Source organism: Serinus canaria, chromosome 7 (assembly GCF_022539315.1).
Source record: "Serinus canaria isolate serCan28SL12 chromosome 7, serCan2020, whole genome shotgun sequence".
In the NCBI taxonomy this organism is placed as follows: Eukaryota; Metazoa; Chordata; class Aves; order Passeriformes; family Fringillidae; genus Serinus; species Serinus canaria.
The window spans coordinates 5,706,379-5,723,286 of NC_066321.1; the positions used below are offsets into that span (position 1 = coordinate 5,706,379).

A 16,908-nucleotide genomic window follows, 5' to 3' on the forward strand; every position below is an offset into this window, starting at 1 on the left:
AGAGGGGCACCAAACTGGACCACATCCCCAGATCCATCTCCTCAATATGAACACACTTTGCAGTGCTGCACCTGGAGCTCCTCACCTCCCCCAGGATCTGATACACCCCACACTGGACACAGAATCACTGAGTCACACGACAGTTTGGGTCACAAGGGGACCTAAAGGTCTGCCCCCCTGCTGTGGGCAGGGACACCTTCCAACACTCCAGGCTGCTCCAAACCCCATCCAGCCTTGAACACTTTCAGGGGTAGCCACAGCTTCTCTGGACAACCTGTGCCAAGTCCTCACCACCTTCACAGGGAAGAATTTCTTCTTGATACCTCATCTAAACCTGCCCTCTGTTTGAAGCCATTCCCCCTTGTCCTGCCACTCCATGCCTCTGTCCAAAGTCCCTCTCCAGCTCTCTTGGTACTCCCTTTAGGCACTGGCAGGTGCTCTGAGGTCCCTCCAGAGCCCTCTCTTCATCATAGCTTGGATTGTAATTTACCCTGATGCTGAGGGCAATGACCACATGTTCCAGCTGTCATTTTTGCTATGATTACACCAACTTACCCACTCCAATGCCTTGCTGAACAGCAGGCTTAATTGAGCTCATTCCTTCATTATTCAGAGAGTACCACTCTGCTGACACGGTATCCCACAGACAAAACATATTAAGATCTGTCAGGGTTGTTCCTAATGGCACCAGATCATTATTCCCCTTGTAATTCTTCCTCTGTAGATGTTACTCAATGCTTCACTACAGGTCACTGTTGAAAAAAGATTTAGGACCCCAGTGTTACTGGGAAACACCAGATCCTGGTTTATATTCCATAAACAGTTATAGCTGTAAGGTGGAAAGCAGGGACAGCAGAACATCTTCAGGGCCAGAAACACACGAGACAAGTTCCCCTCACAATTCCATCAGCCTTCCTTTGTAATGAGGCAAGAGAAAAGCACATTCCTGACCCTGCCTTAGTGGCACAACACCATCTCAATTGGATGCTGCAGTAGCAATGCTGGGTGGGTGGGATCCCGACCTAGGGAAGGAAACCTGTCTACAATTCCATCACTTTTTCAATAAAAGCATAACAGTCAAACCACTTTACAAAGCTGTGAATAGCAACATGACAAGATGAGCAATGCCTTCTGCCCCAGTCATACCCATCTGCTGTGATGATCCAGGTACCTCAGGATGGGGAAGCACCACACAGGCGCTGGGCTGGTAACAATTCTTCTTTTTCTCTTCTGATTATTGGAATAAGCAGCAGCATTGAGTTAAAAATAAGACCAAGCATTCTTCAGACCTGCAATTATTCTCTCGACTTGTACTTGTCTGTACTCTTTCTCTCACTAATCACTGCAGCACAGAATAATGCCAGAGGAGTCTGAAATCCGGGGCCAATCTCAGCTCAGTAAATGACTAATAACACAAGTCGTTTACACACATTTAATTCAACATACCAGAAGCAATTTTCTCACTCTCTTTAGCATTTTATTTGCTTATAAATACAAGTCAATACCACAAGATGGCACTTTCTTACTTGCAACACACACTATTATAAACACTTACCCTCTTCAAATGTTCCCAGAATTTTACGACATGTAACTTCTCAGTGGTTCTGAAACATTTAAAAAAGCAAGACCTTCTACAAACTGCATTTGTGTTTGATGTATATTAAATGAGGTCAGGTAATTAAATTCAAAAAAAGGAATTTATAAATATTTCAGATAAGAAAATTTAAATACAAAAGCAGAGTTTGTTTTAATTAAACTGAATAACAATTTAAACTGGCCATAATGTATCTACATGGTTTAATTTAATTTAAAATCCTTTTTAAACAATCAAATCCTCTAGCCATTCATCAAAACACTTATCTACTCAGCTCTTTAGAAAATATTCTTGGTTAAGAAACCACCTATGCTTTTTCATAATGATCCTTATTCTGTCCTGTAGGTGGAAATGAAGCAAAATCATATTCCAGACTAGAAAACAGGATAAGAAGGAAGAAACTTTAAAAAACCTGATAACTTCAGACACTTCAACTCATTCTTCCTTGCATTTCTCAAAATACATGATCTGGTTTTAAAGTCTTTGAACGAAATGTAAACACTAGAAAACTCATTGTTGAAGTATGTGAACAATAAAGAACCCTGCACTAATATAGTGCATAATGATGCTGTGTCAAACTTGTCATTTACAGTAAATGTCACAATTTCCTTGGGATTGTCATGCCTTTTTTTTCAACTAATTTCTTTTGATGTCTGCAGATTCTCTCTTTCTTTTTTTGTTATTCCCATTGTTCAACAGGAAGGGATGTAGTTTCTGTTCTCTTCAGAAAAGTTTTACAAGATCCAGGTGTTTTACTCCATTTTTTTTTTTTTTAAATAGAGGTGGCAAAATTTTCAGCTTGCAATACTTCTGTTCTGCCCAGGATATTATACATCAGGAGATTCCTCAAAAAACTGAGAAGTCGGAGAGTTCCAAAAAAGAAAGCAGTTAAGGCAGTCGATGTCTACATTTGGATTTCTGGTTTATGTTACATATCAATGTCTCCATCATAGGCCAGGGTTAGAGGCTTCTGCTGTGGTGGAGGGCTTTGATGCTGCTTCGTTTTTTTGCTGCAAGAAAAGCATTTCAGAAGACAAAATTACAAACTGTAACAAGCTCAGAAACATCATCAACTCCCAAACTTCAATTTAAAAAAATCAACTCTCCATAGTGGCTACTGAATGCTGTAACTGGGTGGCACCACGTGGCCCCTCTGGTGCTTTCCTGTGTGTGGTATGGACACACAGCCTGCCAGAAAGGGGCAGCCAGCTGTGCTCCACATCTGCAGAGGAAATAAAGCACATTTGTCTCCCAGCTCTTCTCACAGCTGACAAAACAAGGAACACCTCGCAGAAAAATTGGAACATGAGCTGTCTGGGAGTGGGATATTCTCATTTTTCTTGGGCATGGTATTGAAGCAACAATTATTATTATTGAGAAATGCATTTCCTCAGCAGCCTCCAAGTGATGGAGAAGTGTGTAATGTTATTTAAAAAATCCTCTGTATCCTCTGCTGTGAAGCCACAGAGAAATGGAGCTACATGGCTTGGAAAATAAGGGAGCTGCAGCTCCTAAGCTGCTATTATTTGAGCTCTTAACCCAAGAGAGAGAATGAGAGAGAGAGTAAGAGAGAGAAAGGCAATAAACTGTTGGATGGAAGTGTGCAGTGATGCTCTCAGGCCATGGCTGTGACTCTGTGGTTGCCTGCCCTGACTGGACAGGGCTTGGGCCAGCTTGCACTGTGACTGTTTCTGAGTTCAGGCCAAATCCCTGGGAATTGCAGGACACCTGGATGCTTCCCCCTTCTCCCTTTCTGTCCTCCCAGAGGGATCAATGGCAGTGCCTTCCAAGTCCTCCAAGCAGGGAGGGGACACTCCCCTCACCCCCAGCAAAACCCCAGAGCCCAAAGGTGCAGACCTGGTACCCTGTCCTTAACAATGGCTGGCAAGAGCAGCCTTAGACACAGGACATGTTTTCACTGGATGCATTCACTGCAAAAACCTATTTAGGGATTTTCTGAGCTGTAGCAAACAGCCAAGAAACCACAATTAACACCAAGAGACCCAATCTCCCATGAACTCCTAAGCCATCTCTGAATCCATTTATCTTCCTGGCATGCACAGCCCTGGCAGCAGCAAGCTCACAAGGTAATAATGCACTGTGGGAAAAATAATATCTTTTGTTTATTTTAAACAACCATTTCATCAGATGCCTCCTACTTCTTTTATTGTGGGAGATAAAAATTCCATAGCACCCTTTTCTCCCCCATTCATGGTTTCATATATCTCTATTGTATTCCCACATCAAACATCATTTTTCAACTGAATCTCCCTATTCTATTTAGTCCTTCCTTGAGCAGAAGCCAGCTACTTGTTCCAATCACTCTCCTTGCCTTTCTTCAGTTTTACTTCATCTTTTTTTTGAAGAATACAATAAAACCCCTTTCTAATCCCAGCAGAAGTCTGAATAAATATAAGGGCCTATTGATAACCAAAAATAATTCTTTCCCTGCATGGCCACCAAACTTGCTCACAATAAGAGCTGTTAACATTTTCAGTTTGGAGAGTTTTAATTACTCTGAGGTAGGGGCCAAATGAAGGCACTTAGATAGTCCAGCCTCCATCCTTTCCTGAAGCCTTGAGCATTACATGCCTGCAATGCAGTGTTGTGGGGTATTTTGGATTGCTTAAATAAAAGCAAACTAGCTGTTCTTTATGGACAGAATACCTGCCATACTCACCACATCAGGTAGGATGTAAAAATTAGGAAAATGATGATGAAGAACCCTCCAGCTGATACTCCATATACCCATATCTTCAGTTTACCATCTGTGGGAAGACAAGGAAAAAGGACAGAGATAGAAGATGAGAAAATGAAAAACTTTATTCTAAAATACACAAAGTTTTAAGAGATCAATTAAAGAGAAATTAGTAGCATCATTGATGGGGAACACAGCAAGGACTGGCTATAATTAATAAACCCCATATTTTTGATAGGAAGATTTCTGAAAAAAAAACCCTAATTTTAAAGACAAAACTTTAATGGGAAGGGGCAGAGGCACAGGATAATTGGGATACATTCCCTCTAGAGCCCAGTGGCTGCTCTGGCAGAGGCAGTTCAATGCTGAGCTGACCCAGACAGACACAGGCAACACCTGATGTGTTTAGCTGAGGGCTGAGAAGGGATGGGATTGTTCTCTATAAATACTTGGGGGTCAGTTGGGGTAAACACCAGCACAAGTGGAAAAGCTGCTTAGAACTGGGAAACACTTGGGCAACAAATGGGAATGAATTCAGCTTAGAATAAAAACAAGAATAGGCTTTGTAACAGTAAGAGGGATAAAGCTGGGAAAGAGCTTTCTGGTTGGGGCACAGGCAGCAGACAAAACTGGCTTTAAGACAAGGTAAGGCTGTGGACTGGGCTCTTTGGGCTGCAGTGACCCAGGAGCCCTGCAGGAACCCCTCCAGGCACACGTGGGCTTGAGTCTGTTCAAACATTCCCTTGTCTCAGAACACTTCTCTTGGACAGGTCCTTAATTACAAGCTTTGCATTAATAATAACAGCAATTTTGGGAAGATCAATATTTCTGTTGCTGGCTGCACAGCTTTCCTTGCAGGGAGCAGGTTTGGTGCTTTGCCACACAGCAGCAGTCTGAGCTGATTCACATCAACAGAGCTGCAAATACACACTGCAGGCAGAACAGGAACCTGTGCTGTGCCCACAGACACGGCTTGACAGAGGCCATTTCAAATCCACTCAAGTGAGAGGGACAATCACTGAGCCTGGTTTTCATTTTATGTTTGAATGACAAATTTTTTCAAAGGGAAACACATTTAATCAGATCCCATTCTTTCTCATTTTTCTTCCAGACTTTGGGGAAAGGCTGGGTACCTCTCACAGATTTTTTCTGCTCCTCAAAACACTTGCAGGCTATCTCCGATGTGAGAAGAGCTCTGTTCATCAGGACTGGCCTGGTTTGTTTGAGCTATTTTGCTCAAGTCTAGGTATGAAATTTGTTGCCCTCTCACCTGGAGATGGCCAAGAAATACTTAGCAATCCTGCAAAGGGACTGTCACAGCCCCATAAAGGCATCACAGCATGTCTGCTCTGAAGGCTGCTCTGCTCTCCAGCCCCAGCAGAAAGGCACTGGACCATGTCATCTGACAATTTAAACAGTGCTATTTAAATTGCCTCTCAAGTCAAAGAAAAGTTTCTGTACCTGAACTCTGGCCTCTCAGAGTGCAGTTAAGAGAGGAAAAACACAGCCTGATTTGAAATCAGTTCTGTGCTCTCCTGTAGAGCATTTATAGAAGAACAAAATTATCAGCCTCATTGAATCAAAATAAAATTAGTGTTCCAAACTGTAAATGGAAACCACAGATAAGCTGGAGAAGGCACAGGTATTTTGATTGACCAACACATGTCAAGGACTGTGATGCTGCAGGGTGTTAAATGCCATCCATACAGGCAGCTCTCACCACAGACCTGCTTTCAACAGCAGAATGGGAGGTAAGAGTGGTGTCCTGGCTCAGCCAGCAGTAACCCCTACAAATCCCCAGGCTGGTGAAGTTGAGAGCCTCTTTGAGAGGAGCAATTACATGTTTTGTCAAAGGGGAGGGATTTGAAGAGCACTGGCCTTGAGCTGGGGTCTGAGGAGCACATACAGACTGAAGAGTTAACTGCAGGATGCCACAGGGCTGGTGACACACTTAGCACACACGGGGCACCTTTATTCCCTTCCCATATATTGTTTCTATAACATTTCTACTGTAAATTAGCCAACACCCTGTTCTGTAAAAGTGCCTCAGTCACTGTTTCTGTGGCAGACCTTGGGTGAGAGTTGGCTCTCACTGAGGTAAAGCCCTCCAGAAGCTTTTAGTGCTGCAGACTGAAATGCTGATTTAAAAAGGGCTGCAGCATCTACCTACATCTCCCTCCCATAAAGGTACCAGGCAAAGAGGTGATACCCAACTAAGACAGCCTACAGAGAGCCAGGGGTGTTGACAAAAAGGCAATTAACCCCACACCTGAGACTCAAACTGCAGGTGAACCGTGTGGGTGAATTGGATGAAGGGCTTGATGGAAAAGCAGCCAGCTTTAAAAGGCTTTGGGCTGAGCTCTGTGAGCCCAGAGACTGTCAACGCAAAGGTTAACCACTGTCTGCAAATCAAATATGTAAATGTAACATTCAAAGTGTGATCACATATATCAGACAGAATTATGGCTCCCTGAACCCCCAACAGAACCTTTCTCTCCATGTTTTCTAAAGTCTTGTGTTCATTAGGAACTAATTGCAAACAAATGCAATGCCAGGTACCCGAAGAGGGGGAGGAATTGCACTGCCAGTATTTTATAACACGAGGAGAACAGATGCATTTCAGTAAAACCTGATGTGCCTGACACATTTGATTCCCATTTTTAAAGTCCTATTTGCATTTCAGAAATTTGTTTTGAATTAATTCATCTTCAAAACAACAGTCTAAATGGGAACCAGCTATTAGAGCAATGGACCAGACTGCACATGCACTCTGTGGTTCCAGCTGGGAAGGATTTTTTGCTATGGATGTCAAAGATCCAACTGGGATGAGCTGCTTGGGCACAGCAGCTTGTCTGCCTTTGTGGGACACTTCTAATGTTGTAACTTTGACCCTCAAGACTAAACTGTACACTTTCTACCCTGTTCTTTTCATATGTTATTGAAATATGGCAAGAAACAATCAATGTTTTCTTTAATGAAATCTTAAGCCCTTTCTCCTCTGAAACTTCTGAAGCACTAGTGATCAATATCTTTCCTAGGCCAAACATATTACTTCCAGAAACATCATCAGATAATAGTTCTAAACATCCCCCCAAATCACAAACTTTTACAAAACATTATTGCTTCATTCTGTCTTTGTTATCTCCCAACATAAGAGATTGTGATTCCTCTGTGCAGGCACAAAGGCATGAAAGACAGCACACGAGCTGGAAACTGGGAGGTCGCTCTGCAGCTCCCAGACACAATCTCTGATGCTATCATCTACAAAGCTTGTACCTTTCCTCTACAGAAACCTTCTAAAGACAATCTATTCCATTCATATTTAAGTTTTCACCTGGATTAAAAGGTTGAATAGACCATCCTTTGAAAATGTCATGCATTTTGGAGTTGACAGGTTTATTTTTTCCGGCAATGGTCTTAACATCAGCTTTCTTATCTTCTAAACCTGGTACCTTCACGCAGTAATCCAGGAGCCCATTTGATCTCATGACTTCTGTGTATCCCCGCTCACAGCCGCAGACTCCTCTCTGGGAGATAAAAGGGAATTCAGCATTAAACCCAGCAGTGCCCTCTCACAGAACAGTGCACACTGGAGGGAAAGCTTGAACAAACTGCAAGGTATAACCTGCAGTTTCACCACCACCAAACCAAACCAGTCAGGAACTGCTACCTGCAAGCCCGTTTTAGTTCAAAAAAGTCCAAATATATTTGGGGAATTGGTTGAAAAAGAGTCAGTAATTACAGAGAAGTCCAACATATAAACATTTTCATCCCAACAGGCTTAACAACAGGAATCTGTGGCAAACTCCTCCAGCAAGTAACAATTTTCCCACTGACCCTGCTGGGTGATAGAACAGACAAACCAAAACCAATTCTCCTGCAGACCCAAACCCTCCTCACATGTTTGCACTCCAGTATTTCACAAGGCTATCTAAAATAAAGCTTTATTATGCCCAAATATCCATTACCCCGGATCAGACTAAGCAGTTTCTTCAAGAGGTTTTTTTTAGCAGTCTGTGGTTTGCTAAATAGATACTCAGATACTAAATAGATACTCTATTTTAAAATGGCTTTTTAATATTCATTTCCTTTCCTAATTGTCTTACATCTCCAATGTCTGTCTGAGAGTCTGATACAAACAGGTGATTGATGCTCCTTTATCTCCTCTTTTACAAAAGTTTTAAACAGTCCCTTTACGAAAGAACAACAGCACTCAATTAAAACCAAAACCCCTCCACAGAACAAACCCAAACTTGCAACACCACATTGTTTGTGCAGGTTCATGGTTTTCTTTCAGGATGAACTTCCCACAACATCCTCGAGGTGGTACCACGGACAAACTAAACTATTTTCTAAGTCCTGGAATGCAATCTAAGATGCAATCTGATTAAATCTTGCCGAGTGAATTCCCCAGCCCTGTTCTGCAGTGAGCAGTTACCTGTGTGCAGTAGGAGAAGGGTTTTCTGCACGGTGGGCTGCAGTGCCGGACTTCGGCAGGTTTTGTCCGAAGAGGACACCCTCCTGCAAAAGAAAACACTGAGTGCCTTCAAGAGCACGCTTCAAAATGTTTTTGTCTTAGATCACCACAGTGTAAGAAGTGCTTGCCTGCTTATTTTATATAGTTAAATACTAGTCTATTAAGCACATTAACATAATATCTGAAGGCATCGCATTAATTAATTTGCCTTAACAAGGCAGGGAATTATTATCATACCCATCTTGTTAATGGAGAACAGAGATATACAGATTTAAGCAATTTGCCATTGGCCACATAGGAAGTTGGGGACAGAATCAAGAATTAGATGCAGATCTTCTGTGTCCTCATTAATGGCTTATCTACATAAAAAGACATAATCCACATAACGCCCTTGACCATCCTCACTTGGGAAAGCCTGTGCTTCTATAGGAATAAAAACATGTTAATGAGTTCTTAAATACTTGGCAACCTTTGCACATAAGACTTTTGTTATTATCCTAACTAGTCATTATAAATAGAACTAGACATGAACATCTGCGTTTTCCTTTCCACTCTCTCCTCGTTTACCCTGTGCATATTGAAAGAGATCCCATGGATATGCAGCCCTACTGCCTCTGTCAATCTCACAGAGCTTCAAAGTTCTGACCATGAATTCCCCTTTTCATCCTTCACAGGCAGAATTTGTAGGTCACAGCAACAGCAGGGATCTCACAGTTTGAGTGATTTGAGACTCCTGTGTTTTGAAAAGAAGAGGAGGTACAGAAGATGGGGTCTTTACCACGCGTGTTGCTCTCTTCTGCTCTTCATAGCCACAGGAAGGTTGAACTGAGGGCTGTGCAAGGCAGCCCTTTAGTATGTGTGCACTCATTTCTTCCCATGACCAGCCAGACAGTAAGGGCAATTAGCCCAAATACTCCTGTGCAATACATGTGTGATGCTCAGCTGACAGCAAGGTTGGTGAGCTCCCACCCACCCGTCTTTCCTACACACAAAAATCCAAACTGAAATTCTGGAAGAGCGAAGAAGGATGCCCAACTCCCTCTGAGCAACAGATGCAGTAGCAGAAAAGCCTCTGTGGAGACATTTCACTCACAAGTGTGCGAGGCCATGTGGGGACATACCTGTGACATTCATTCCATCCGAGCGCTGACACCACACCGTGCGCACGTTGTCCCGCCAAGGGCTGCTCTGCCACAGGTAGTCGTAACACTTCCCTCCTGCAACACCAACACCAGTTACTCCTCACCTTGCAACCAGCCCAGGACAAAGCCCTGATGGGCAGGGAGCAGAGCTGTGACCCAGCTACCTGAGCAGGGCCGTGTCTCCATCTCCTGTCCCGAGCAGCTCTCCCGGTTCTCTGCAGCCTGCACGATGAAGGCCCTGGACCGAGACTGGCGCCCGGTGGGCTCAAAGCTCCTGCCACTGATGCAGGTGAGCTCACAGGAGCTCCACTCTGACCACTCTGTCAGGTGGCAGTCGCCTGCACATTGAAACAAGAAATCACAGGTTTTCAAAAAGAATTAGCCTTGAAGGGTAAGGATAAGGATAAGGCTAACCTAAGCATACAGCAGCTTTAATATCCCTAGGATGTCTCTCTGTAGTAAACAATATTTGGATTTTCTGCTTCATGGGGAATCTCATTTGCTCAGAAAAACAAAGGAAGACTTTCTTAGATGGTCTAGAAACAGCAGACTGAGCATTTATCTAATCTGCTGAAGCACAGATTTGTGCTACAAGGCCTGACAGTACTCAAAACTATGGGAGCATGTCCACCTCAGACAGCTACCACAGGCAGAAAATTCACTGTGACCTTCCAAAGCCTTTACCTGGGCAAGGCACAGAGCAGGGTAACTCCAGCACATTTTCCTTTGATGGTAGCTCACCACATAATGCATTTTCTACTGGTTTGGATGTAGCAGAAACTGATGCATCATGCACTACACACGTGAGGTTGCGGACTTGCAATCCATCTCCACACTGTCCACCCTAGGGGATGGTGAAAGGGAACAGAGGCACACATCAATGACATTAGCAAATGACAGAAGAAACACAATTGATTCTATATGAAAAGTCTTCAAATTGGGTCTGCAACAGTATTCCCAGTCATGAGAAGACAGATGGAGATCACCTCTGTGCACCTCTCCACAGAAGGAGGCAGGGGCAGGGCCACACATGAAAACATGTCATTTTCAAAGGTGTGGAAGAGGATACATTCATAAAGGATTAAAACTATCTTTGAGGTCTGCCCTTCATACCTTTTACTCAAATTAATGAATTTACTGATTCTTAATTAGTGCCAAATTAGATGAGCACAGACATTTTGGGCTTCTCTTAAGAAGCCAAGACCAGGGCTTGCTCATAAGGAACAGACATTTCTTCTACCCTCCTTTGATGATACAGCCCAAGAAGAGCACTCACATGATTTAAACCCTGCAACAGCAAAAATCTTTACTGCACTGTGAGCTGTCTGTGCAATGTTCTACAGGGAGTGACCACCATGTCACACACTCTACCAAAACACCAACCCATCAGCCATCACCTGTCAGCACTAAATCCCATTTGAACTAGAAAAAGGAGGCTCCATCTGGGCCACTCCATGCTCATCATCCCAGTCCTGAAATACCCTGGCATACACCAAACTACTGAGGATGACAGCCTTTAGTGGAAAATCAATATTCCTGGGCTAAAGTTATGATCAAGGGCTGAGGATGCTCTGAGAGATGAAGCACTGAGGCAATTTCTAGAGAGTGGAATTGTTTCATTCCCATCAGATGAAGAGCTGGGATGCTGTTGAGGTGCCTCATGTCTGCATGATGCCTTATGAACGCGCGCCTGAAGCCTCGTGGAAACAGCACTAGAGAAAAATTCAGTAAACAAAACTCAAGAAGAAGGAAGAAACATTGCCTTTATATAACCAAGGGAAATGCTCCTTTGGATTTCTTGGCAGTGGATTCTTTTAAAATAATGGACTTCATCTGCAGAACAGAATGGCTCCTACTGAGTGCATTCATCCAGCAGCAGGTTTGCTAGCAGGAATCTCAAGAACGCCCCTCCTGCACACACCTGGCAGCTTCTGCATTCTCTCCCTCCTTTCTGCAGATCCACAATAAAAAGAGCATAACTACCTGGATTTAGAGCAGTGCTAATCTAAAGCATCTTAAAGATGTATTAGTGTAGATTTACTGTATGCAGCCAGATTCCAGGTTTTTAACAGTGTTTCACTTTTGTCGGTGTGTAACTTACTGTTCTAAATTGCTGTTTCACTGCAGAACCTTCTGTTGGGGTCTGAGATTAATGGTGTGTGAAAAACTCAATGCAGCTGTCCACTGGGTTAGAGTGCTTAGAAATGGCTGGTGGGAACAGAAGATGAAGGGAGAATATTCTTGGGGGAAATGGGCACTAATCAAACTGCAGTATCTCCAGTTTGAAGTGACTCAAACAATGACTAAATGACTGGAGAAGACAAGAAGAGTTTTCAAAAATATACTTCTACAAACAAAAATATACTTCTACATAATTATTTATATACATATCAATATATAAGTAATGAGAATGCTGAGAAAGAAATAGGTCAAAACAATAAATTCTTTCAGTACAAGAGTTTCCACTATAAAAGGCCAGAGGCAACACTCTCCATTTTTCTATCACACTATATTAGAGCTTCATTCATATTTTCTAATGTCTAGAATAAAAAAAAAACCAAAACCCAAACCTATGAATTCTCAAAACAACCCCAAAGAGAAAGATTTGCTTTTTAACAGTGGCTCCCACTTGCTTTTTTTCTTTCAAGACCACCAATGGGTTTTTTACAATCAATTGGACACACTTAAAATGCCACCCTGTCACTTACAGTAGCAGATGCTTTTTGGTATATCTGAAAAGGTCTTAAGCAATGCAGGAGCACTGCATTAACTTCCTCATCATCTTCAAAATTATTCACAAATTATTTGAAGATCTAGTCAATAGGTGTGGAACCAGAGGAAGTTTGTGCCAGCAATGGCACACTGAGGATGCAGGGAATAGCTGCTAATCAGAGGTGAACTGCCAAGGAAACCATCACATATTCAAAGCTCCGGGGATCAATTCCCTGTTGCAAATGCTCCTCTTAGGAAGGTGTCATCCTCTGAGGTTTGCCTAGGACCAGGATTTGCTTCCTGTATCATGATCTCCTTGCTGGAAATATGTGGGAATTTGACTTCCACAAGGGATTCCTGCCATTTGTCTGCAAAAACTCCTATGCTGACCCTACTGAGAACACAGAACCCATGCTGGGTTTCCTAAGAACAGGATGTATGTGCTCCTCCACCAGCACCTGCATGGAGCCTCCACCTCTCACCCTGCTCACCATGATGGGAAAATGAGGAGAAGGTTTACACCTCCTGTGTTGGGCAGTGAGGAGTCTCTGGAGTTCAGTAACACACTAAGGTAAGGCAGCATCTCCACGAGCCTTCTCTCCCATCACATCTGATGCTTCCCACATAAAACACCCTAATAAGACAGGAGGTAACAGCCCTAATGAGATGCTTCACCCAGATGTGCCTTGAAGAAAAGTTTTCCCTTTTTGGCTTTTACTGGGGTTCGTGTGTTCACAATTATTTTAGGTAAAGAGTTGATTGGGCAATGCTTTCACAGGTTGATGAGCATTTAATCAGGTAAAAGTCTCTCTAATGAGGGAGTGTTGCACGATCACATTTAAGGGAGTGCTTTTAAAACTGTTAGAAAGGAAAGGTTCTCAGTCTTTTGAGGAATGTCAGCCAGCTCATGTTTGATAATGCCTGGCTATTCCACTTATATTCCCTTAATGGAAAATATAATGAACAGTGTCAGACACTGCTAATTTTTTTTCCTTTTTCTTTTCTTTTTTGAGCTAATCAGAGTAAACCACTTCAACTCTAGAAGGAAAATTATTAATGTCCTGTAACCCTTTAAAATTGGATGTACTGACCAGTTCCTAAGTTCTGCACCCCTCTGAATGCAGGGGAAATGCCCCATAATGCCACAGGTGTGCTGGGATGTGTGCAATTACACACTGATTTCCATACTGTGACAATCAGCAACACAGAACACTTAGCAGGCTCTATTCCTAACCACAAAGACACCTCTAATTATTCACATGAAGTCAATTTAGCATAAAATAGTCCTCCTACAACTAGGAACTGCAGTCTCAGTTATAATACAAGAAAAAAATATTTTAGCCTTATAATTAATTGTCCCATTTCTATTATTACAGGAAGACACTTTCACACCATGCATTATGGCTTTACCATAGGATGCTTTACCTGATTTCACAAAGCATCCTTGAAAACAGGAATTCTGAAAGCTTTCTTTAGAACACAGGCTTAAGCTTCTTTTTGGGTAAAGCACAGGAATAAATCACCCTGTATTTATGAACTACATTTAATTCCTAAGCACCTCATTAAAGAGAAGTGAACATGAATAGAATGGCTTCTCTCCAAAACAAAGCAAAGGGGAGAGAAACTGCTCAGTGGTAATTGAAGGAGAGAAGCAGGCTCTAAGTCACTGAATGCAGGGATGGTATCTGGGTTACGGAATGCTGTGATTACTCGCTCTGAGCTGAAATTTAGCTGGGGTTGGGATGGGCACACTTTAATCTGCACAATGTGTTATTTATCTGGAGTAAGCCACAGCCTTAATTCAGCTTCCCTACTAATTTTTTTATCAGCTGTGCTAGCTCCTATGGTTGAAAGTCTTTTCCCTGATGCTTAACAGAATCTGCTTATGTTAGCTAGACAAAATATCAGCTGATGCTATAATTTTGTTCTGTTTATGTTATATGTTTTATACATTTTATACATGCTGAGTACAGCACATATAAGGACCACATTCACATCAGTAGTTGCAATGAGTTGTTGATTAGAGGAAATATAAATATACTTCTGTTTCTCTGATCTTGGACTGTCACAATCCAGATTTCATTTGTGAAAACCTGAGAAAATTCTGGTTATTTATTGTGCTACTCACATATTCACTACACATCCCTCCACCACACTGAGAAACCACGTGGGTATTCAAGGCACTGGCAGAGCAGAAATCACAAGGGATGTGTGCCTTTATGTGCATTATTGGCTTCAATCTCCTACACAATATAATGTGGAGAAGCAGCCACAGATCTGGCACAGGTCTTGTCCCCTGGGTCCAGACAGGGCTCGTTTCCACCACACTTCTCCTGCCTCCATCTCACGAAAGCCAGATTTAAGCAGGCTGATAAACCTCACTGAGAAAGATTCACCTCTGCTTAAACTGGGTTACCAACTAATACGTTTTAATATTGGAAATGTGATCTAACAGATAAGGAGAGAAGAAAAAACATGGAGGGGAAGAAAAAGTCAATTCAAGCTTGATGGGAGTCATTGCCAGTGAAAAAATGATGACCCCAGTGCTGAACAAAGGTGGCAGGCATAGGGACAGCACATGGGAACTGAATTCAGACATTTTTAGATCATTAAAAAGATAGCCAGGGTGAGGAGAAAGCAGAAACCAGCCCTTCACACAATAACTCACACTATTGTACTGGAGACCTGGGGGGGAAGACCTGCTGTACACTCCTTCAAAAAAAAAAAAAAAAAAAGGAAATAAAAAAAAGATTTAAAAAGGCTAAGCTGTCTTGATATCTAGTGTATCTATTTTATTGTTAGAGATATTTCATGTAATTAAATTATAGGTCACCATGACTATGCCCAGTCAAACACATTCACTCCATAAATCCCCTACAGTAATTCCATGGGCCTGCAGTACTTCAACCCATATCACCTCTTAGGAATGGCTGCTGATGGTTGGAAGATGAGGGGCAGGGGTTCACCACTCCTGAACTTCCCCTCTTCCCTGCAGACCTCCACCAGCCACAGAGACACCTCGAGCCCACGACCAGCAATTAATCCCACAAACTGATGATGGAATTTGCCGTTGACCCCGGGCAGGGGGAAGCTCTGGAGGAATTCCTACCTGGACTGTGCAGGGAGACCAGGGCCCCAGCAGCCAGCTGTAGCAGGGCTTCACTGGGCAGCTCCTGTGCTGGGAGAGCTGCTCCGGGCAGGGTCTGCCCTCGCCCGCTGCCCGCAGCACCACGGAGCGCCCACGCACCATCTGGCCTAGGACAGACAGCACAGAGCCCAGCAGAGACAGCCAGAGAGAAAGAAAGGAGGAAAGAAAGACAGATTTTGTAATTTATCAGCATTCCTGGTTCATTTCCCAGCGCTAAAATCTGCTAAAAAAGCAATTAATTGGGAAGACTGTTTGGATAATAGGGATGCGATTGCTAAGTCTAAGAAATGCAGTCGCTGATATTTTCAAGCACACTTTTGAAACATGGTTTTGTATGTTTTCCAAATATAGTATTTGTTTATGCAACACATTTAAATACTTGACTAGATCCTGATTATTGAATATGACAAGAAAATAATTCCTATGGCAGCAGCATTTCTACCATTACACATTCAATATGTTTCCGGAGATTTTTAACAAATGAAATTTTCTTTTTATGAGCAATTATGTGGACTTAATTTGAAAACTGCAAACACTGTAGTGGCTATTACCATCCATAACCACTTCTACCATTTCCATTAAAAAACCTATTTATTATTGGTGAAAACTTCTTCAGCCACTGAATGGAAAAAGCAATTATGGTACTACTTTTGAACTAATAAAACTGAATATATTCATTAAATTTACAGCAATTCCATTTCTGCCTCCTTTGCTGTCCATTTATGTCCAGGAATGTTTTCACTCAAAATGTTTCAATTAGAATTCCATCTCCAATTAAAAAGAAAAGTGGAAAAGAAAAAGCCCTTATGCGGTGGGATGCAGAAGATTGTGCTGGGGATAAAATTTCTGCCCTGTCTTTTAATATGTGTGGATTTGAGTTAAAAACTGGAAGGTCTGGACAGTAAGGGCAGACGAATACAACAAGGCAGAGGCGAGTGGTAATTGCTAACCAGTGCAAAGGAAGAGATAAGGTGCTGTGGTGGAGCTTTCCCTTTTGGCTCACCGCCCTTCAGCTGCTTCTGTGAGCAGAGGGAAGTCTGGAGGGGGAGCAAACACCCTGCAAAACAGGGAGGCTGCAATACCCAGCCAGATCCCTCTCCCAGCTATTTATGCACATGATTTTTAATTAAGGACACT

The 16,908-nt window shown here is 42.6% G+C and overlaps 1 protein-coding gene across 1 annotated transcript in view; it reads right to left on the bottom strand.

Moving 5' to 3' along the window:
- Positions 1–1,449: 1,449 nt before the first annotated feature.
- THSD7B (thrombospondin type 1 domain containing 7B) overlaps positions 1,450–16,908 on the bottom strand; it is a 297,684-nt gene continuing 282,225 nt past the window's right edge. The window contains exons 22-29 of the mRNA XM_030241847.2: positions 15,733–15,878; positions 10,596–10,755; positions 10,076–10,249; positions 9,891–9,986; positions 8,731–8,813; positions 7,627–7,819; positions 4,275–4,362; positions 1,450–2,604 (exon numbers count right to left, since the gene is read on the bottom strand). Coding sequence (XP_030097707.2) covers positions 2,523–2,604; positions 4,275–4,362; positions 7,627–7,819; positions 8,731–8,813; positions 9,891–9,986; positions 10,076–10,249; positions 10,596–10,755; positions 15,733–15,878 — 1,022 coding nt within the window. The 3' untranslated portion in view covers positions 1,450–2,522. The remainder of the gene's footprint in view (positions 2,605–4,274; positions 4,363–7,626; positions 7,820–8,730; positions 8,814–9,890; positions 9,987–10,075; positions 10,250–10,595; positions 10,756–15,732; positions 15,879–16,908) is intronic.